The sequence below is a fragment of the Marmota monax genome, unplaced genomic scaffold (genome assembly GCF_021218885.2).
Source record: "Marmota monax isolate L192 unplaced genomic scaffold, Marmota_monax_Labrador192_F-V1.1 WCK01_AAM20220418_F8-fsc00166, whole genome shotgun sequence".
Lineage (NCBI taxonomy): Eukaryota > Metazoa > Chordata > Mammalia > Rodentia > Sciuridae > Marmota > Marmota monax.
Window position 1 is genome coordinate 234,601 of NW_026693344.1, and position 23,504 is coordinate 258,104.

At 38.3% G+C, this 23,504-nt stretch overlaps 1 protein-coding gene across 16 annotated transcripts in view; it reads right to left on the reverse strand.

Moving 5' to 3' along the window:
• Positions 1-831: 831 nt before the first annotated feature.
• Sgms1 (sphingomyelin synthase 1) overlaps positions 832-23,504 on the reverse strand; it is a 295,435-nt gene continuing 272,762 nt past the window's right edge. For all 16 annotated transcript variants that reach the window (XM_058583226.1, XM_046456771.2, XM_046456765.2 and 13 more), the window contains 4 exons: positions 20,965-21,082; positions 7,116-7,269; positions 3,371-3,537; positions 832-2,435 (listed from right to left, as the gene is read on the reverse strand). In XM_058583226.1, the coding sequence (XP_058439209.1) occupies positions 2,256-2,435; positions 3,371-3,537; positions 7,116-7,269; positions 20,965-21,082 (619 nt within the window). In that variant the 3' untranslated portion in view covers positions 832-2,255. The remainder of the gene's footprint in view (positions 2,436-3,370; positions 3,538-7,115; positions 7,270-20,964; positions 21,083-23,504) is intronic.

The following is a 23,504-nucleotide window of genomic DNA, read 5'->3' on the forward strand; positions in this document are numbered from 1 at the left end:
ATTTCAATAGTCTTTGGAAAAACATTCTCTTCTTAGCATGTGCCAATAGTTCATTTCTATTTACTCAACTTATTTTCCCTCTCAATATGGAGCACCTGGTCAACAGAGTTAAACACAGTCCTATCCTAGAGTTTTGCTGTTTGCCTTGAGAGCACATCATATTTCCTCTGTCTGGCACACATGCTCAAAGTCCCATGCAAGAACATTCTACTGGTTTCACATCTCTAGCTTCCCAGAACACATCTTTCAACCAAGATAGGTTTCCACTGTTAACACCTTCCTCCTTCACATCAGAAATAATCATCGTTGGCTTTTTCTCTTTTTAAAGAGTTCTTTTCTATTACCATGGTTATCAATACTATCACTGTTTTTCACTTCAGATTTTCTTTTGCTTTCCATTTAAACTGGAAAAGCTGTATTAGTTCTAAGCTATAAGAAAAAATAAGTGAGTGGCTTAGTTGAGAATTAGAAAATTCAAAACTGTCAGAAAACAAAGGTGTACAGTGTGAATTCAACTTATCTGCAAGGTTTTTAAATACACTTTTTATATACCAATCTGTAGTGGTAACTAAAGAATACATTTTAAGGAATCACAAATGAAACTGATGATTACTAATGGCCCTGTGTTAAACTCAGTAAAGAAACCCCACTTTGTTATAATGACTTCGTTGTGATTTTGTGAAGAATGTGAAAACATTAGCAATAATAGACATTTATTTTAAGTATCAGTTTTTATTAAAAAGTGCTTTTTGATTATGTACGATCTAGATAAGCTGTAAGATATCAGTATACTCTCTGGAATAATAACTTTACAAAGATTTAAAACAAACAAAATTTTAAAAGCCTTTTTATTTCCTTCACCATTATTGTTTTACAATACAAATATCACCTTGTGAATACACAAAAAAACCCTACAGAAGATAATTCTGTTGCACGTAAAATACAGAATGGATATAATATACTTCTTCATTCTTAAAAAACTATTTTGTTCTCCACATTGGCAAGTATAGAATAGAATACTTCCCCAAACATACATATGTTAGGAGTAAAACTTAGAGTTACATGCAGTTTCTGCACAAATATATTTTAAAGAAATAGATCTCTTTTTTGTTGTTCACCAACAAAATTGTCATGAGTATGGATAACTAATTTGTAGCTTTCAAGTTTTAGATAAGTGATCATTTTCAAAACTCTCTTTAAAAAAAGATATTCATGGCTGTTTTCATTGAGTAGTTAAAATTGAACTACCAAAAAGACAATAAAATAATTTAAGTGGTACATGTCATTGTCACCTGCTCACAATGTGTGAACAGGCTTCCACTCTCTAATTAACACCCCCATTCTTTAATTCAAAGCAATTTTAAAACCATAAGCAGTCTTCTGATTTAATTTAGCTATAAATGCAAAATTTAGTAGTGTATACATACATTTATATTTTCATGGAATACTTTATTTTAAATAAAAACATTTAAGATCGCCTACTGACCATACAATCAAGACAAGAAAGGCACTAGAAACATAGACAAATTTCTCTCCCAAGAAGCATTTTTAAATTTTAATTCTCTTCTCTCTGACATGTAAAAATCTTTAAATTTGGTTTTCATAACATCATTTTGAAAAATAAAGTTAGGAAATACTTAGAAAATCACTTATAACAGAATCTTTTTTTTTTTTTTGCACTTTTTTACACACCGTCTCTGCTGATTTTACAAAACCCAAAGTTACCAAACCTCTCTGTGTCTGTCATTTTTATTTGAATATTGGTGCAACAGGTAGAAAGATTTCAGAATCGAACCCCATTCAGGTACTTAGAAACCTTCATAGAGACATTTGCTAGAAAATGGCTTACAGCCCAATCTTTGGGGCAAGAGATATGAAAAGTATGTTTTCCCAAGAAAATAATACGCTTTATTTCCAGATATGACTGGAAAGACCAGAACTTATGATATAAAAGCTTACATTTATGCTGTTGCATCATATACAAAGGAACATGGTGGCTGCGGGTTATGTAAATCCCAAACTCATGAACAGGAAATGTGGACAGTGCATGATAGGTTAGATTTTCTTTATTGTTGTCCAACGCAGGTCCTTTGGAGAGAAAAAAAGATCACAGTGCTGACCAGGTAACTCAATAGGTTAAGTCAAGGTAACTCTTGAAAGATAACAGGGTCAGGGAGGTGTTTATTTTATGGCATCTTCTCTCATGGAGTTCTTAGCACTTCGGACAGTTCCTGTTTCCCCACTCAGCACAGCTGTTATGTGTCGTTCACCAACCGGCTGTATTTAACTTGCCTACCAAGGTGCACTACTGGCCAGGGGAAGGGCCAATGGTAAGATCGAGGTACAATTCCTTGGACATTCTTTTCAAAGTACTGAAATGGCCTGTACCACCACACCCTGGCCAGGAGGTTCATCTGGGAAGCTTCCTTTAGCACCTAAGATAACAAAGAAACACATTTTCACAATCTTTTACTTTAAATTCAAATGCTTCCTGTGTTCAAATTCATGAAGAACCTTGGACCTGCCCATGGCCACTCAGACAACCCAGCTTCATCCTCTGATCACTATACTCTTCACATACCTGCCCATGGGCCCCTCCCAGCAGAAAACCAAATAACCCCAATACTAGCAGGGCAAGGAAAACATGGGGCTTGTTTGTTTCTTGGCCATTAATAAATACCTCAGTTAGCTTTTCTATGCTAAAAATGGAAAAACTTAATGAAATGTTAAGTATTAAACTGGTGATGGACTCAGAGTAATGAGAAGAGGGTAAGAGTGCAAATCTAGCAATGGGTGGACACAGATTCAGAAAATCTTTTTCATAGACAATGAGAGTATGGTACTTGTTTTAGAAGACATATTCTCCTGTGTCCTTATATTAAATACTTTTTCATCTTGATTCTCAAGAGGATCAATGTCACAAAAGACAGCACAATATTAGCTGACTACACTTTAAGAAACATTTTGCTGGGCTGGGGTTATAGCTCAACTGATAGAGCACTCGCCTAGTGTGTGAGGCACTAGGTTTGATCCTCAACACCACATAAAAGTGAAATAAAGGTATTGTATCCATCTACTATAAAAATATATATATATTTTTAAAAAGAAACATTTTGCTGGGTATGGTGTCACACTATCCCCAGCTACTTGGTAGGCTGAGGCTGAGGCTTGAGCCCAGGAGTTCAACACCAGCTTGGGCAACACAGCAAGACCCTGCCTAAAACAAAACCAAACCAGACCCAAACAAAAACAAGAAGAAAGAAAAGGACGCATAAGACATCTGTGGATTCTTTGCATTCCCTGCTCAAGCCAGCAGCACCTATCCAAGAACAACAAGATCTAACATCCAACAGGGGCAGGGAGGACTCACTTGCTGATTGGCCATAGTGTGATACCACCAGAAGAGTCTTGTGGTGATATAATATGCTACCACCACGTCCACAGTGTAGTGGTCATGCGCTAAGAGAATACAGAAGATTCCAACGACGCTGAGAAGCCAGCAAATCCAGTGGTACCACCAGAGTCGTCGAGGGGAATCTGAAAAAAGGAGAAATGTACAACAGTCCCATCATCCAAATAACACTCAAGAAGATACCCACCATGCCTCTGCTACAGTGCTTCTGAGTCTAATTACCTTAGGTCTTCCCTTCTGAAAACAGATCTCTTAGGCTAGTAAATCTAGAGGCTTTCATTTTTATCTGTAACCAAGGTTAGAATGGAAATAACTTTTTACATAGTGATTTTACTACCAGCAGTAGTAATTCAGATTTGATTATTACTTGACTGATATAATCAATGCAGTTTAAAAGAGTAGTTTAATCAAGGATGGGTTAATGCATTATGCTTCTCCATTTAAAATATTGCTCACTGACATTTTAGCCCAATTTACCTGTAGCTAATTTGGGGTTAATGCTCTTTACAAAAATCAGTATCTATTGATCCATACATCTCCATACATGAACTAAGCGATCATAACCAATACAACTGTCTTATTTGCTTTTCAAGTTCCACAATTGTACAACTCATCTGAAAGTCTCTGAGGTTTCCATTTCTCAATACAAACAGAAGAAGAATTAAATGCCTGGGAACTCTCATCCAAAAGCCTCTGAAAGGTAGGAATGTGTCAGAAAAATGCTTTTCTCTACCTTCATTTGGGGAGTCACCTGAGGGAAATATTGAAATCTCTACTAGTACAGGCCTACCTCTCCATCTTGCATTCTCAGTGGGTAGGGATTCGGAGGCTCTGGAATTTTAGGCAAAAATTTTGAATGTAGCTTCCCCACACCGGAGGAGAAGTACAGGCTTTTATTGGATTCTTAAGAGGTCCAGGAAGTAGTCATTCATGTCATTAATTCAACCACTATACATGGGGCATCTGCCAGATGCCAGGGACAGGCACTGCTCTGGTTACCAGGATCAATGGGCAGAGATGGGAAAGGGCCTGCCCTCATGAGGAGACACTTCCTAGGAGGGAAGAGAGACCAGAGGCTATGATTATAATAACTAAATTTCATACTATATTAGAAGATATTAAAGGCTCTGGAGAAATTTAAAGGTGAGCAAGATAAGGGGTCAGAAGAAGGTGGAGTGAAGGGCAGATTACAACTTTAAAGTGGTAGTTATGGCAGGGATATATTTCAGTAATACTTGTACTTGGTACCTTAACAATACAACAACAAATAATAGCTACAATTTATTCTCTGTGTAACTCTATTAGTATTAGTATCCAAGTACATCATTCTTGGATGAGGACAAACTAAGACTCAGAGTCTAAATTGCAGATTTTTCACAGGGTCACAGAGCTGGCACATGGTAACACCAGGATTCAAAATCAAGAGGTCTATGACACAAGGCCTCTGCATTTCCTAGTATGGCACAATGCTTTATTGCTGAAATAAGCTTTGACAGCATTAAAAGATTTCAGTATTAGCCAGCAGAGGGCAGGAATCCCTTCCTCAGGGCTGTCAGCATCTGGCCTCTAAGGTTCCCATTTTCCACACCTGGTTATTACCCAATACCAAAGGCTGCTTTACATCCATTGAATTCTCAATAGAACTGCTAGAATTCACTATTTGTGACTGCATACTAAATACAAGTAGAGGAACATCAATTCTCCCTTTCTTTTTCCAGTACTCCCTTACCTTAGTTTTCAAAACCAGAACAAAACTTTAACCAAGCTCACCACCTCTGTCCTCTACGCTCATAATCTATACTGTTATGTGTTATCTGTTGACTCTTTTTATTAATGTCTCTCAGTACCTTCTGCTTCTTTCCATCCCCAAAGCCACCATGGTAGTTCAAGGTACCGCCATTTTTTTCCTTGATTCTAACAACAATCAACCAACTTTTCTCCTGGTCTCCATTCTAATCCCTCTCTAGTCCATCTTACAACCTGCTGCCAAGAGTGGTTTCTCCTTCTCTGAAGGACACAGAAGATGGTACTGCTCCATTGTTCCGACCCCTTGATAGACACCCATCTCCATCAGATGGAAGTTCAGATTCCTTATTGTGGCTTAGGGCACCCTCCACAATCTGTTTACTACTTACCTATCCCTCCTCATTTCTCATTATTGCTCTCACTGAAAACTCCAGTCACATTAATTCCCAGAGAGGACAACAATGCTCCCAATACACCTCCAGATTGCAATGTACATCCCACCTCTGTGAAAGCATGGCAGTCTGATTTTACTTTTTGCCTTTCATGGAAAACGCCTGCATAATGCTCATTAGATTGCTTTTTGCAGTAAAATTCTGAGTATCACTGAATTTCCCCCACACCCCCATTCTGTTACTAGGGATTAAACCCAGGGCATGTACCACTGAACTGTATTTCCAGTCCTTTATTTAATTTTTTTTTTTTAATTTTGAGACAGGGACTTTGTAAGTTGCCGTGGTGGGCCTCAAAATAGTGATTTTCCAGCCTCGGCCTCCTGAGTCATTGAAATTACAGGCATGAGCCACTATGCCAAGCTAAGTACCACTAAATTTCCTCTAAGTAGAGAACTGAATAAACGGTTAACTTATAGTACTGAAATACTAATAGCAATTAAAATGAATGAACCAAGTCTCATGTCTCAAAAACAAAATTTGAGAGTAAAAGATGGTAGAGGAATATATATATGTAGCATGGAACCATTTATATAAAATTTTAAAACCATGAAACCCAATTCTCAAATACAAAAATAAGCTTAGAAATGATGCAGGAAAATGAGAGAAGGAAAGGATTTAATCACATATTATCATTTTATTTCTTTTGAAAAAGGTAATCTGAAGCAAATAAGGCAAAATTCTAGATGCTATATTTGAGCAGCATATGGGGTTATCTATAATGTTAATTTGTTAGTTTTACAAGTACTAATATTATTAATATTTATTTATGGCAGTACCGGGGGTTGAATCCAGGGCTTTGCACATGCTAGGCAAGAGCTCTACCATTGAGCTATATCCAGCCCTTTATATTTTATTTTGAAACAGAATCTTGCTTCTTGGCTGAGGCCAGCCTTGAACTTGCAATCTTCCTGCCTCTGCCCCCTAAGTAACTGGGATTACATGTATGTGCCATCATGTCTGGCTTTGTTTCACAATAGAATGTTTTAAGTATGCTTCTTAAAGGAAATGTCCCATTTAGTGTCCGCCTCATCCCTAAGCCCATGGCCTGAGGGCAGAGAATCCTCTTACCCATCACTGTACCTTCAGCACGTGGCACAGTGTCAAGTGCTTGAAAACATAACCACAAAGTCAATACATGAGCTTCTATCATCTAACCAGGCCCAATGCTGGATTTCTGTGTCCTTATGAAATTTCTGGTTCCTTACAGAGCTGTACCACTGATCATAACACACCCTGTACACTGTGCTGGAAACTGCCTCTACCCCATAACTACACTGACATGCGGAAAACAAGACATCTTGCAAGAAGCACATTTATGTCCTTCCACATATTCCCTTTGGGTGCCAGCTGCATTCCAGGCATGGTGATGAGATGAAGCCACCACCCTCCTAAAGCCTCCAGTCTTCCTTCAGCAGCCCTTCCACAAAACATGATTTTTCAAAGGACCAGAGACCTTGGAAAATGGCAGGTAAGGAAACTGTGATGGATGGTTGTGTTAGACTTACACTCTTTGATAAATAAGTAGGTGAGTGTTAGCATGACCGTGTGGCCGCTGTACAGATAGTCCCCACACATGTTGTGAGAGCCAGTGATGGACAAACCACCTCCAGCAATGAGCTTCATTATTCTCCTCAATTGGGCTTCCCAGTCTCCAAAAAGCTGGCAGGAGAGAAGAAAACAAGATTATTAGCCACATAGTGCTATGTTTACTATCTATATCCAGAGTTAGGGTTTGGGCTGGGAATATAGCTCAGGTGGCAGAGTGCTTGCCTTGCATGCACAAGGCCATGGGTTCAAGCACCACCAAACAAACAAACCACAGAATTAGGGTTTATTAAGACACACAAAATCCACACCATGAAATTTAGCCTCTCAACATTTACCATTCCATAGGCAGCACCCGAAGAAAGTTCAGTTCTATAGATGAAGCATTTGGCTTTGAAACTTTTGGATGTTTTACAGCACATTTCAATAAATGTTTACCAAATTTAAATAATTTTATCAGAGAAAAATCAGTGGACCTACTTACAAAAACTGCTGTTTTGGAAGAAGAAAATTTTAGAGATGTATTTTTGCTATGCTTGGCCTGGGAGGACAACTATTCTACTAACTTAGCAAAAGCAGCAGGAGGCTGGGATAGTCATTGCATCAAACAAGGGACTCTGCAGAATGTGTCTTCAATCTTCTGAAAGTATGTGGGTAGCACTATATGCCTTTACTTTTAATAGGAGTGAAAAAGTTTATAAATTAATCTACCTGCATATGATGCAAGACTGGGCTGGATACTAAAGTAATTAAATGGACTTAACAACTCACTTGTTGCAACTTGGATTTGTTCCTTCAAACACGATGTTCAACTGTCTATATTTTAAGCTTGTCAGCACCTGTTTAAATTCTTGTTGGCCAATTTGATCACCAAGGTCTTTTTTCAACAATTAACTGATAATATTCCAGGCTTTGGGAGACATGTTTCATTATAATTTTCCTTTATAAAAAGTCTTTAATATTTCTAGTTAAGGATGGCAGGCTGCACAGATCACATGAAGGATAAATGTTTCCCAGTTCAGAGATCCTTGAAGGCTCCACACAACAGAAGACAGACAGACCTGTATCACAAGATGGCATCACAGAACTTCAAAAACAGGGAGGAAGAAGAGATGCTAAAGTCTCCACAGATTAAAGAAAACAAGCTTTATATGAAGGATCACTAGAATCAGACTTTTAAAAGCAACAATGGGAAACAGAAGGCTTTTGAAAAAATGCCTTCAGATTCTTATGAAAAGTGATTTCTAACTTAGAATTCTATACCGGTACATATTACAATCAAGCATAAACTAAAGGATAAACTAAAGCCTTTTTTATATTCATAAGATTTTAAGATATTGCCCACCTATAAACTCTTTTCTAGGAATTACAGAGGATATGCTCCACAAAGTGAGTAACATGGAGGAAAGGAAGAAACAGGTCTGGCCAGGTTGCCAGCAAAGGGAAAACAGAACCTTGCTGTAGCTCTCTGGAGAGACGACTTCCAGGAGATGAGGCTAACAGAACACTCCAATGCCTCTGACCAAACTGAGGAGAGTCAACTTCGAGATGAATAAGCACAAGGAAAAATCATGAAAGCAAAACAGCAATTACTTACTCTACAGGGAAAAGAAAATTGTGCAGAAAAAGAAAACTATTGGAAACCACATGGCTTAGCTGTGAGTAGCACTTCCAGAACTCTGATAATATAGGCCCTAAATATTGAGCTAAACAGACGATAGAGAACTGCAGAGGGAAGGCAGGACAAGAAGCTTGAAGGTGTGATGTGGGGATGGGCAGAGATGGAGGAAGTAAGGACAAGGCACAGGACAGGAAAGCCTGGCCTTCCACAGCAGGAAGTCAGTAAAAGGGAAAGTCTGCATCCAAAAGTCACAGAGCAGAAATGTTCCCTCAACACTTAGAGACCCAGGAGTAAACATATTTAAAAAATCTGTAAAATGAGTTAAAGATGGGGCAGTAAATACCACAAAATTCAGACCAAAGAGCTAAAATGAAGGGGAAAAGTAGCCAGAATTGGGTTAGGGCCAAGTCATCATTGTGTCTCAGAACAAATTTGATAGAACATTTTTAAAATTGCATAATTATACAAACATGATACAGTTTTCTAAAATCTCAAATTAAAAGTTTGGTTTAGTTCTGTCATAACAATGGATAATACATACAAGAAAGTTACATCAAAAAAAAAAAATTGGACATATCTCCTCATTTTAGACTATTTCAAATGATCCTCCCTAACTCCCTCTGTGTTAAAACTATAATCACATTACCAAGGTGGCTTCTCCTCATAATGTACCCCCTCATTTTAGCAAGCAAATCTTCACAGGAGACTGTATGTGTTGGGGGAGAGGAAGAGAAGTAACGAAGTTAACGTGGCACGGAGGAAAACAGGAAAAATAAATAAATCAATGCTGTACTTCTTACAGGTGTCCTTAAAATCCTTAAGCCTTCTTTTTAAAATATTTTCCCATGTTAGCCAAACACGGAAAGCCTCTCCAAGTCTAGTGGGGAAAGGGAAAAGAGGACGGATGTTTACAATGATCTAAAATACTTAATTATGTTTAAAAAAGCAAAGTACAAGACAAATTACAAAACTGCAGCAGAGACAAGTTAATGTTTTTTATCATGTACACAGCACATAGAAATTAAGTAAAATGAGGCCAACTCAGCAAACAGAATTTATTCAAGGACAAAGGATGTGACCAGATAGAGGCACAAACTGTCAAACAAATAGAAATAAAAATTAACCTGATAGGAGCTCATGTCTTCCCAGGTCAAGTTAGCACAGCCTTAAACCAAGGAACATGCTGGTGTTGGGGAGGAGTTGAGAGAGCAGTGGCTCTTCACATGGCCAAGCCTGCAAGAGCAGGCCAAATCACTCTGTGTTAACATCACGACTCTCCCAATGACCTACTCTGTGACCCTGGGTGGCTGAACCATCCTGAGCCATCATGATATCATCTAGTTTATGACCACTGGCAAAAATCCTCTGTAAAGATCACCACAGTTTACCAGCAATTTCCATGGCCATAACCTCTGAGCCCATTTTGCTTCTAGGAGTCTACCTTAAAGAAATGACCCCAAATATGAAGAAAAGCTTTTTGCACAAACATCTCATTGTAACAAGCTGCAAAATGGAAACAACATTTGTGAGGACTGTCAAATAGCTCCCTTGCTGTCCAAGGTCTGGTTCAGGGGCAGTATTGGCCAAGATGGGGAGTCTAACTTGAGTAAGTAAACTGTCAGAGCTGGACCTACTGACCCAAAAGCTGAGGTGATGCAGATGTGCATGAAAGTATGAGAAGAACTGAACCAGGCTGACTGCTTAATAAATTATTAAAAAATAAGTTTCCGATAACTGTGTAGGACAGCAATGGCATAAGCATTTTCCCATATTAAGAGGGGAAAACAAAATAAAATGGTAAAATTCTATGTGTTCAAATAACTATGTCCAGACAAAGTCTAGACATGCCACATTCTGAATGTTCACAGGTCACAAGGAAATGGGGAGGGTTTCTCCCAGTCTCTGTCCCAGAATGACTTTTCTTCCCTGGGCCAGAGAGAAAGGGATTTTGTTGAAGCTCTGCCTGCAGGGAATACAGTTCTAGGATTTGTGTTGCCTTTAAGTCCAGGCAGGTCAGTACATGGAGAGACAAACAGGAAACCTGGATCCCCCATCCTTTACATTTTGGTTTCCCTCCCCAATCTGCCAGCTAACATTTACTTTTGAGTCTCAAGTAGCTGCTACAAACATTCCACAGTATTTTTTGACTGCATCCAGTGGGAAAGAGGATGGAATATGCTTATTATTCAACAGTAACTAGAACTGGAGCTTCCCTATGAGTGGGCTTCTGAATGTGTACTGTTGAAAGCAGAGATTATCTGGAGGACGCTCACATAAAAACCTACAGTGGACACTATAAAATTTTATCATGAAAGCCTCATATCTGTGAAATATGGTCTCTCAGGGTTATAGAAAATCAGTTTTCAGTAAAAATAAAGCCACTTTCTTCAAATTCTAATGAATAACCAAGAAATGAAATGAAGTGGGCAAATTACTTAATACCAAAATACAGAAACTGAGAACAGGAGGAGGAGGGAAAGGCCTCCAAATGAGGCAAGGCATCAAATACACTGAAGCCCAGCAAGCCTTTGCTTATTAAAAAATGAGTCTCCCAGGTATTGTTTTCAATCGATGAAAAAACTGGTGATCGTCTGTTCTCATTCAGTCGGCAGGAGACCCAGGGCACTGGCTTTTTTCTGACTCATCTAATGAGCAGGAGCAGTCACTGAGCTTCAGTGCCCTAACTGGGAGGAAGGGGAGAGCCTGCCACTAAAACATCAAATGATGCTGCACGAATCATCAGTTTTAACATAACTGACGAAGGGCTGGAAGTGAGGGCTAAGGAGCAGAAATGCTATTAAAATAATCCTTGACCTTTTACTAATGCTTCGTCTTGGAGCAGCCCAGAAGAGGCACTTAGAGATATATCTAGGACTGAAATCCAAGTTCTCTGACTCCTTATGTGCATGCCACATACCTTATAATAATATTTCAGTCAACAACGGACTGAATGGATGACAGCGGTCCCATAAGACTACACTGGAGCTGAAGAGTTCCTATCGCCTAGTGACACTGCAGCCATTGTAGATTGTAGTGTCAGGGTGCAGCTTGTTACTTCTTTACTGTTTGTGGTGATGCTTTTGAAAACCTACTGTCCACCAGCTATGTAACAGCACAGCACATACAACCATATACACAGTCTAACACTTGTTAATGATAGTAACAACTGTTATCACTTTATTTTTGTTATTTTAGAGTGCAGTCCTTCTATTTTTACAAAAAAAAAAAAGTTTACTGTAAAACAGACTCAGGCAGGTCCTTCAAGGGGCAAAGGAACTACTATCACAGAAGATGACAGCTCCATGTGTTATTGACCCTGAACACCTTCCAATGGGACAAGATGTGGAGGTGGGACACAGTGGTACTGATCCTGACCCTGTATAGCCACAGTTATAGCATGTTTTTGACTTAGTTTTCAACAAAAAAGTTCAAAAAGTTAACCAAATAAAAATTTAATATAGAAAATGGCTTACAGAATAAGAATATGCAGAAAGAAAATATTTTTGTACAGCTGTATAGTGTTTGCATTTTAAGCTAAGTGTTATTACAAAGAGTTCCAAATGGTAAAAATAATTAAAAAGTTTATAAAGTAAAAGAGTTACATTAAGTTAAGGTTAATTTATTATTGAAGAAGCCACTCGCTCACCCAGAGCAATGTGAGGTCCTGCAAGATCCACTTATGATAAGTGTCCTACACAGGTGTGCCATTTTTCTTTTATACCACACATTTTTACCTTTTTAATTTTACATATGCAAATACTGATAATTGTGTTATAGTTGCCTTTTATTATTTGGTAGTAACATAGTCTAGGAGCAATAAGAGGCTACACCATATAGCCCAGCTAAGTAGTAGGCTACCCCATTTAGGATTGTGTAACACACTTCATGATGTTTGCACAATGATGAAATTGCCTAACCACTCATATTTCAGAACATATCCTGTCATTAAGTAACTAACATTATTCACAAAATTGTATGTTACCTTGTGTACTTACAGTCTTTCACAAAATTAGATACACAGGAAATAGAAACACAGTGACTTTTCTTTTGCAGCCTAGATATCATATACAAATATGCTATCCATACCACAGTGCAATGGCCAGGAACTGCCAAGCATTCCTCAAAGTATTCATTCATCCAATCATTTGCTCAAGGAATCTACCTACCAGGGGAAATTATTTTATACTGTACCTGAAGGATAGTCCTCCCCACAAACAGAAAATGCATTATTATCCATGAAACATACAGAAAAAGCTACTTCTTAGATACTCAGGCAAGGAATTAAAACAGCAGGGCCTGAAAGAGGATGGGTAAAATTCTTGCCAATCCATATCCACAGCAGCCTGCAACAGAGACTGGGCAAGATGTATTGCTGTCTCTTTCAGCACCAACTCCCAAAGAACTACGCTTAAAACAACCAAATATGCCCTTTCCAAATTTCAACTGGCATAAAGCCTTCCTAACCAGTGATAGGTACTTAAGAATCAATGTAAGTTATGGAAATGCCCTTGAACACGACCTTGAAGCTGTCACTGGGAAGACAGTGTGCTTGAAATCGTGATAAATATTTTAGATTTTACAGCAGCAGGGTGTGACTCAAAGCTGCCCCTCATTTCCCCTGCCTTGTTTTACTATTATCTAGTTGCACAGTTTAAAAAAAAAAAGATATATAGTAGGGTGTTTTTATAAAATAAAAATTTTATTTGTAGACAGTTTCCAAACTTCTACCACAGTTTTCCTGTCAATTATCTCACTAACCCCTCCCAGTCAGATGTTAGTGCAGATGTTATGATGTTCCTCTTACAGACGAGAAAGTATATGGAGAGGCTTCTGATCAGTATGGGAGGACACAGTGTCTCACTTCTGATCAAACAATGTCATTTTTAGGTCCCTGGAAAGAGCTAGCTAGTGCTACAAACACCTTGAGAAACGACAAGGACAATGTCCAAGGCTGAACAGTGTTTCTCAGTTCACTTTTTTGTTGCTGCTGTTCAATAAAATTGGAGCATCTTACCTTTGTTTGCTTTCTTAAACAAGGTGTTCTCAATTTGATTTAAACTTTCCTTGCTTTATATCATGCTATGTTGGTCTCCAAGTTCACTTTCATAGGAACACTACCAAGCATGAATGCAACTTCAAACTCTATTGTTAGGCTAACCACATAGGTGACTCTGGAAAAAACATTTTCCTCATTCTGGCCTCAGTTTTCTCATTTGCAGAATGGCAGAACAACATATTCTCATCCTTAAGTCCTACCTGTCAAAGTAAGATTAATATCTGTCTGCAAAAATAACCTCTGAAATATTGCCATATAGATTGAAGGCAACATCACTATTACCAAGTTAGGTCAATCTTCTAGGGGGGTTCTTAAGTGAGAACCCAATGCCTGCCAACCAGCAAGTCAAACTGGGATGAGTCTCCTTAAACATGCAGCCCTGCAGGATACCTCTCAGTTATCAGCTCTTGAACACTCAAGAGACTTTCCTGAATTCTTCTTTCCTATGGTAACTGTTCCATTTCCTGAAAAGATGTGGTTTCATCCACAAATGTTATGCCTGCCACAACTGTCGGGCAGTAGCGATTTCACTGTGTACTCCTCTTTCAACTCATGTACACATGACAACTTTTTAGAAGACTTCTTCCTCCACTCAGCTATGAAGAATTTGGCTCACTGTACTTTTCCATTCTGAAATGTACTCATCAATTCCTATACTAGGCAGGCATTTTGAAGGGACGGGAATCTCTAAGTAATTATGAACAAAAGAACACAAATACTCAACTAGTCTCTCTTTCCCTTATCAAAAATTCTTAAAATATTTTATGGCCTCTAATAAAGAAACTTATCAAAAGCTTTATAAAATCTTCAGTAAAAATCAACTATGAATTTCCATTACCCATATTCTTATTTACTATAGGAAAGGTTCTCTATAAATGTTTGTTCAGGAAATAAGCAACTTGTTTGTTTATCAAAGGAAATCATACCAACCATGTGCCTGCCTTGCAATCTAGGAGAGTGTTATCTTGCCTTCAGTCAAAAAACCATCATGTTGGGCTGGGGCTGTCGCTCAGCGGCAGAGCCCTTGCCTAGCACGTGTGAGGCACTGGGTTCGATCCTTAGCACCACATAAAAATAAACAAATAAAATAAAGGCATGCTGTCTATCTATAACTACAAAAAAGTTTAAAAAACCATAATGTAAAAATGCATATATTAAATGCTTAACACAAGGAGCAGAACTGATAAATATATAGACAGCATAGTCAGAATTATGAGAGAAAATATGCATATGCATAAATAAAGGACTAATGTACTGAAATTTTAATAGTCAATAAGGCTATGAATGTTTTTTTAAAAGTTCCCTATTTTTTGCATTGTTTCAATGTATCTACAATGAAAGAACAATTTATTTAAGGTAATATAATTTTTACAAGAGAGACAGATAGATAGATGTATGATTTGGTACACTGCCATCTTTCTTATTTCTAAAAAAAGAACAGTAGCACCGGAGAGTAAAGAACATTGGGGGATGGGACAGTTACTGAAAATCATACGCAAGAAACTGGGAAAAATGAGAACAAAAAGGAAAATTATACTGACAAGAAACTGGGAGATACAGAGACTATTAGATAAAATCCAATATAGTGTTTAAGTTCCACACAATTCAACAGGAAATCAAAGTAATTTTGGTAATGAAACCAACCATATTCTGAAGTCCTAATTAAGATCTGCAGGAAGGGACTGAGGTTGTGGCTCAGTGGTAGAGTGTTTGCCTGCTATGTGTGAGACACTGGGTTCAATCCTCAGTACCACATAAAAATAAAAAAATAAAGGTATTGTGTTCACCTACAACTAAAAAATACATATTAAAAAAAGATCAGCAGGAAGCTTATCAGATTATCAAAGTTTGTCAGCATGAAGGGCACTTAGAATACTCTGCTATCTGAGAAAGTAAGAAAGACGTAAAGAAGATCCTAAAATTCTAAAGAATAGAAGGTACTGGGGAACAAGAAACTGACCAAATTATGTTGTACTATTGTGTGCATGTATAAATAAGTAACAACAAACCCTGCTACTATGTAAAAGTATAACATATCAATAAAAATAAAATAAACTAAAAAATATATCTCAAACAGCACAGAGTCTACTACTTTGTGAGACTAAACTGGTGCCAGTTAAGGGACCACTAGGCTGGTGATGACTTCTATGCAGCTTAAGTCCCAGCTCAGCAGCAAGTTGAAGGAGGAACTCTGACCTTTCTCATCTGTGCACTGAGACAAGCTAACAATGCAGAGAAGAAAACGAAGGTATTTTTGCTATTTCATTTGCTCCAGTTTGCAATCAGCCTCAGATGCCATCCAAACATGACCCTTGTCCAAAAGTGGGATCTGTGCTGGGGGCGGAACTAAAAAGCATGTCTTTCATGTTTAAAAGAATCATTTCACTGAAAATTCCATGCCACATTAATGCATCAGCTAGCTAAGTGCCTTTGCTGTAATCTTTCTTTTCAAAGTTTTTCAAATCTAAGGCCACCACAGAAGTCACAAGACACACCTTACCTTAATGCTTAGACACTATTAGATTAGACACAACCAACACACACCTTACCTTAATGCTTAGACACTATTAGATTAACTCATCTAATAACTAAACAAGAGTGGAAAGCAGTGTCAGTATTTCTTCTCTTCCATTAGCATTAGGTTGTCTCTGTATCTGGGGACCAAGGTACAGCTTTTTCTTTTAAGATTGCTAAACTGTGGGTTGTGATAGTGCATGCCTATAATCCCAGCAGCTTGGGAGGCCGAGGCAGGAGGATCGCAAAGTTCAAAGCCAGTCTCAGCTATTCAGAGAGACCCTATCTCAAAATCAAACATTTTAAAAAGGTCTGGGGATGTGGCTCAATATTTCAGTGCTCCTGGGTTCAATTCCTGGTGTGTGTGTGTGTGTGTGTGTGTTTGTTTATATATATATAAACAAATATATATATATATATATATATATATATATTTGATAAACTAGTATAAAAACTTACCTACAGGGAGTTTAGAAAATCAAAGAATTCTCAAATGTTTCTGCCTTTTAAAAACAATGAGTCATGAATGGTTACAAGGAGATGGAGAAAACCATGACGAGGTTAACATAGGGTCAAGGTCTCAAGCGCTTGGCAGGCTCCAGCATAAGCCTATCCTGCACGTACTCCAGGATATGGGACAGGCGCTTCCCTCACACTCATAATCCCGGAACTGAACACACCTATTTCCCTTTCCATGTTTCGTTGTGGTTTACCCTTGTTGCAGCAGCATTTGATAGGAGGCCTGCTCTTTATCCTAATCTCCTGGTATCACACAATGATTATTTCTCAAGCTGCTATGTTTCGTGAAGTGAGGAGTACACTGATATCAAACGAAAAAAGAGACTAATTTCCTAGTGACTAGCACTAGTGCTAAGGAAGCACTGAGTGTGTTAACATGGGCAATGAGGGCAGAGCCTCGTGCAAGTTTACAGGACTAGAGTAAATAGAGTCATACTCTGAAGCTCAGCTCTCTCCTTACAAATTTAGTGATTTAAAAATAAGAGTATCCACCCAATGGACCAGCCTGAAATGGTGTCTCAAACTATGGAATATCTAATTCTTAAAGCACTGTATTTTCTACATCCTGTCTCTGGGCCTTTTCATCCATACTCACAGCTTTAACTATCATCCAGAACAGGATAAATCATGAATATTTGTTTATAAGCCTTGATTTTTTCCTTAACTTCCCTATACTAATAAATGTCATAGTCATCACCACTAAGCTATCTCTCAAGTACCTCACACTCCGTGTTTCATCTGAAGTCATTAACTGCCTTTTCCTCCCGCTCTTATAATTATCCTAGTGGTAAAACCCAGTCTTTGAAATCTTTCCCTTTTATCTTCATTCCATATAATCAATCTATAAACATTTGACCTCTTAAATACTGCTCAAATCTGTCTCTTCTTTCCATCCTTAGGGCAAACGGCTTAACTTGAGGATTTTTTATAATATTTTAAAAATTTATTCTATAAGGTACAAGCCTCAACCAGGTGAATTTTAAGGTTCTTTTCCACAAAGACTGTATTTGCCTTGCTCACCCCATGTACTCCAGCACCTAAAGACACTTGAAGCAAGTTGTAACACCACTTTTGACTAGATGAATGAGTCTAGAGTTGAAGCATGATAATACCAAGTCCTCCTCTTATTTCTGTATAATACCTTACAGTGACAGAGCTCCTATACACTATCTCCACTCACACCTACAACTTCCTAAGACAGATGCCAATAGCATCATTAGGTCTGCTTGTCACTAAGGAACTGAGACTCTAAGAAGTTAAATGACCTGCCACTCAGCTAACAAACTGATGTGCAAAACCACCTTTACCCTGACCTCAGCGGTCCCTCTACTGCTGGGTAAACTTGTGCTACTGGGGTGAGAGGATCCCACTCTGGGCAGAGAGAGGCTGAGGAGAATTTAGCAGCAATGACGATGTTCTGACATCAAGAAGAACACTGGACCCAAGTGACTTCCTTTAAGTTTCTTTCAATTCCAGAGCCTTTAGGCTTGGTATCACTCTAAAGTAGGCAGAGCTGGTCTCCAAGGTTTCCCTAGTACCACCTCCTCTCCCTAATGACACTGGTCCCCAGAGCAGCAACCTAGCCTTTCAGTGACCACTGAATTTCTTAAGCTCAACCTGCCATCCAAGGGGCAGCATCAAACCTTCAAGGACTTTTCTAACACTTCTGTCTAGTTTCAGAAATCTTTCTGTTGTACCCGTGAAGTGTTCTGAACAAAAAAGTTAAAACTGAATACATTTAAGTCTCCCAAGTCAACTTTCTATTCAGAGGAAATATGGAGTTTGAAAACAAATTTCCTGACACCAGAAAGAAACAGACAGACTAATCCAGAACATGATTGTGGGCTGTTCTATAGGGCCAATGATCTAATCTCGACAAGTCATTGGCGGGGGAAAAAAGAGAAAGAACTGCTAAGAGATAGAGCAAGAAAAGGTAAAGACTTTGGATCCTAATGGAAGCAGACCAACTAGTAAGAAAAGAAGGCCTTCAAGGCCATCAGGAAATTCCATGGACTTATAACTGCCAATACCAAATAATTAGCAGCAGCATTGTGGTTATGCAGTAAAATGTCCACAGATTTTAGATGCATCCTAAAATATGCAGTGATAAACTGACACTGTCTGAGTTTGCTTTAAAATGCTTCAAAAAGAAAAAAAAAGGAACAAACTGATGAACCAAATGCAGTACATCTCGATTATTAACGAAACTGGGTGCTGGGTGTATAGAATTTTCTTAGACTAGTCTCTCTACTTTAGACACATCTGAAAGTGTAAGTGTCTTATTCTATAGAAGTAGTAATTAGATTTAATTGTTTTAATTACTACTACTTTTTGCTGAGGGGTATGCTACTATTTCACCCTTTCCTGTTTATTTTTGAATTCCAGTTTCCAGAAGACTGTCACAGAATCATGGCCCTGTTTGGGATTTCTGGCAACATGGCAAATGGGTGACACATTTGAGTTTGGTGAGTGTGCAGCAGTTCCTGCTGTTATCTCTGTCTTTACCAGGAAAACCCAGAAGCTATTGTTGGCCACAGGACTGTGGTTAGATAGGCTGAGGACTCAACTGGCCTCTGAGTGGCCATCCAACTCCCTAGTGTGGGTCTGCTAGCAACTGGGTAGAACTGCAGAGGTCCTGAAGACACAGGCTAGACCCAGAGGAGAGACATCACAGCCTCTTAGAGCTGAATCCACCTTCTATGCGGGCTTACTCGGAATCCACCTATCCCTTTATGGCAAACTGTTCCAATGCACAGACTCTCTTCAGGAGCTGGTCAATGGCCTAAATTGTCAGTTTATACTGACAACATGCTGCTTATCGAGCCCCAGCAAGAGTCCATATCCTCTCACTGATAACAAGATACTTCCTGTACCCTGCCTGGATGCTGCAAGTCATTGCTTTCAGAGAGGATAAAAAAGGTGCAAGGCTGGCTTCTTGGGAAGGCCGAGGAAAGAGCACAAGGGGAGCACAGGGAGGAAGGGCTGCCCTGTGGAGAAGAAGCAATGTTGACAACATTCATCTCCAGGACAGTGTCTCCAGAATTCAGGAAGTACTATGTAGCAAAAAAAGTGTAAAAAAGGCAAGAAAGAAACAGCGAGTCACCTCTGCAGGCATATATGTGAATCTAGAAATAAAGGTGGACCACAGGGCGCGAACTAACTAAAACACTCCAAAATTTCACACAATAAAGAAGCCTCTTTAAAAATCTAAAGTGAAATGGCTATCCCCCTTTCAAGACAAGGTCTCTTTTAGAAGGAACAGAAGTAGAAAGGGACCAAAAGCACCTGGCTGTTTCTCCAGACCAGGTGCAATGCAAAGAAATGACCTCAAACACAGTAGAGTAGTCCGTGGTTTCTTCCACCAAAAATCAAGAGAGAAATTAGCTTCTTCCTTTTCTCACTACATTAAAGAGCTTTAATGGAGGTAAACATTTTTAAAAATCAAATCTCTTTATCTCATAAAGTTCTAATGATCTCCCTAGTTAAAAATTCTTCCAAGACCAAGTTGTATAAAGAGTATTACGTGCACCCAGCAGAAAGGCAGAGATGATATAAGAGGAGAAAAATTCTTTAAAACTTTTATGTTACCAGAGAGCTTGTAGATACAAGGCCATATGTACTTCCAGAGAACAGTGACCTTATGTGAATTAGTAGAGGGCTTCTAGGGGATAGGAATAATTCTCTTGCTTGCTCTGCGGTAGGGATTAATAGAAAGAAGCAGAAAAGAATATCATTTGGAACTGAGCTTTCTATCTAAGAGAGGGAGGAAGCATACAAAAGCCTCTGGATCTGTGTCAAGGGAGTGAATGATATTTTAGAAGTGTGGCAGGAAACCAAAGAGCTACACCCACACGCAAAGCTCAACTGCTTCCAGCACACTAACTAGACCACAAATTTCCCCAGCTGGGAGGCACTGGCGGGACTGGAAGTGCTGAGAAGGGTGTGGCTGCCTGGCCCTATTGCTTAGTGACTTTCCCAGATGAGGCTGGAGGGACTTGACTGTATTCTGAAGAAATGCTTACATTCAGCCTTAGACAGAGGGGCCCCTGGCAAGACCAGAAACAAACAAAAAGGGAAATTACAGTGAGGAATAGTTTACCTTCGGAGAACAGTTGAAATGCATACCGGGTACTGGGAGTGTAGTTACATACATTGTAATACACCGATACAGGTACAGCGTGCCAACTATGCAGAAAAATCTTCTGCTAATAATAGACCTAGAAAAAGGGAAAAACAGGGCAGATTCTCAGTCAAGAAATTCTGCAGGTTCATTTAAAATTTTTAATGACCCAACAAAACAAACCCCAAAAAAGTACTTGAGAACTTGATAACAGAATGTTGTAACTTGAGGATTTGGAGCATTATGTGTTGTGTTTAAAAAAAAAAAAATTAACTGGTGCTAAGGGCGTAGCTCAGTACTTGCCTAGCTTGCATGAGGTCCTGGGTTCCACCCCAATACACACACACACACAAACACAAACACACACACACACACACTAGTTGGTCAAAAAGAATTCAAACTGCACTATGCTGCTATTAATTAGGATTCATGAAGCTTTAAACCTGAGTTGTCATTCAAATGATGGGTGAGTTGAGTCTACTCAGTACCTCTGGTTAAGCATAAAGTATCTTCTCTGTCAAAAAGGGATGATGCCCAGAAAATCAGAATGACATTAGAATGAGAATTTAAAATTTTTATGCCATTCAATGAGTTAAAAGACATTAAGCAATTATACATGTACATACAAGAAACCAATTTTCTTAGGCAACACAGTGTCAAGTTGAAGAACCCAAGTGGAAGACAGAATCCAACCCCCACTCCACTTCCCAATCACTATGGGGCCTCAGAATAGACTATTTACTTCTTTGAGTCTCAATTTTCTCATCAGTAAAGTAGGGATAATAGCCTTAAAAATAAGGCATGGAAAATTCCTACTACATAGTAGGTATAAATAGTAGCTACCAAACAAATAGCCATATTGATGAATAAAACTCTAAGCAAGAATTTGAAAAAGTTTTTATCAGTGGCTCTAATGAAATTATTTGATGTACACATGTGAACATGTATACTAGATGTGATAACTTCTCCTAATATCAAATTCCACCTAAGTTTGTATGACTTAACCTCAGCAGAATAATCTTAAGTGTCTCCTTGGACAAGAATATTCCTGCTCTACCTTCCTCCTATTCTACCACAGGTCAGAACCATGTCCTCTGAATCTCCTCTTCCTCAACCCTGGGGATTCAAGTTTTCCTTGGCCTAGAGCAACCTGAGTCAAATAACATGAAACACTTAGAAACAGTGGATAGGCTTTCCTCTTGGAACTGAACATTGAGTCATTCTATAGTTATGCAGTGTAGCGGTTTTTATGCAGGATGACATGCCTACCAAAGTGTGGTAGCTACAGAAGAATTTATCTCATTCATACTTTTTGTTTTAACAAGAGGAATGAAATGATAAAGTTATTTGTATGGTTAAAAATTAATTTTAAAAAATACGCAACTGTGGTAGCATTTCATTTATACACACAGAGTCAGTTGGGTTTTATCACTATAATCTGGATATTTTGTCTCCTTATCTACATTTTATAAACTCGGTCAGAAACATCTGCCACAGAAGATGTCTTTGCTTATTTCTCTTGGTGAAGAAGACAAGAACTTATTCAGCATACAGTTGTCTTGGAAAGGCATGTGCCTCTAATTTCAAGTATAAAGAAAAGCACAAACATAATTGAATAGTGAGACAAAACTAAAGAAAAATGCCTGTCTATAAATGATGTCCAGAATACCATAGAATAAAAACGAAAGTGAATTGTGCTGTGGTGAACTCTAACAGCTGTCTTTCTTAAAAAGAAAATGCTCTCTCAAACATAAATTATTTGCAATTTCACCTGATCTATATGAGAAACACCTGAGAGAAAATATCTTTAGAGGAAGAGAAATAAAATTACTGCTTTTGGTAAACAACACTATCTTAAAATCATTTTGCCCGATTATTTCACTGCACACAAAAGATAACCGCACTCACTTCAACATCTATTTCCAAATCCAAACTTGAGTCATATGAGTAGCCTGAAGTGATTTCAGTTATCTTGACAATGAGGCGTATGAAAAAAGTGATAAAGGAGTAGAAAAGGCAACTCATTTTTTTAAAAAAATTAACTAAAAACAATGCATGTTCAGTTACATTTCCTATTTGACTCAAAGTTTAAAAAAATGGAATGAAGTTATTCATGTGAATTTATCAATGTTAATAATAAGGTGACAAGTTCAAAGTGGTTGTTAAGAATTTTCTGATCTTTGGTATTTACTTAATCTTTTTGAAATTAAGCTTAGAATGTCTTCAATGTGTAATGTTAAACAAGGATCTCCTACCACCAAAGTTAAAAAGCAGAGCACAACAGTATTTCAAAGAACTGTATACACTTCTGGGCATTTGCTTCCTTAATCAAAGAATTTCACACATTTGGATTTCTTAGTTACTTAAAGGTTTAAAAGCTCACAGGTGTTACAAAAAAGAAAAGAAAAAGAACCACAAAAGAAACGTTAATTAGATATTAAGAGATTAATCCAATACCAATAAGAAGATGCATGGTGTCATCCTCAAAATCCCCTGGTTCTCTCTTCCCAGATGGGATG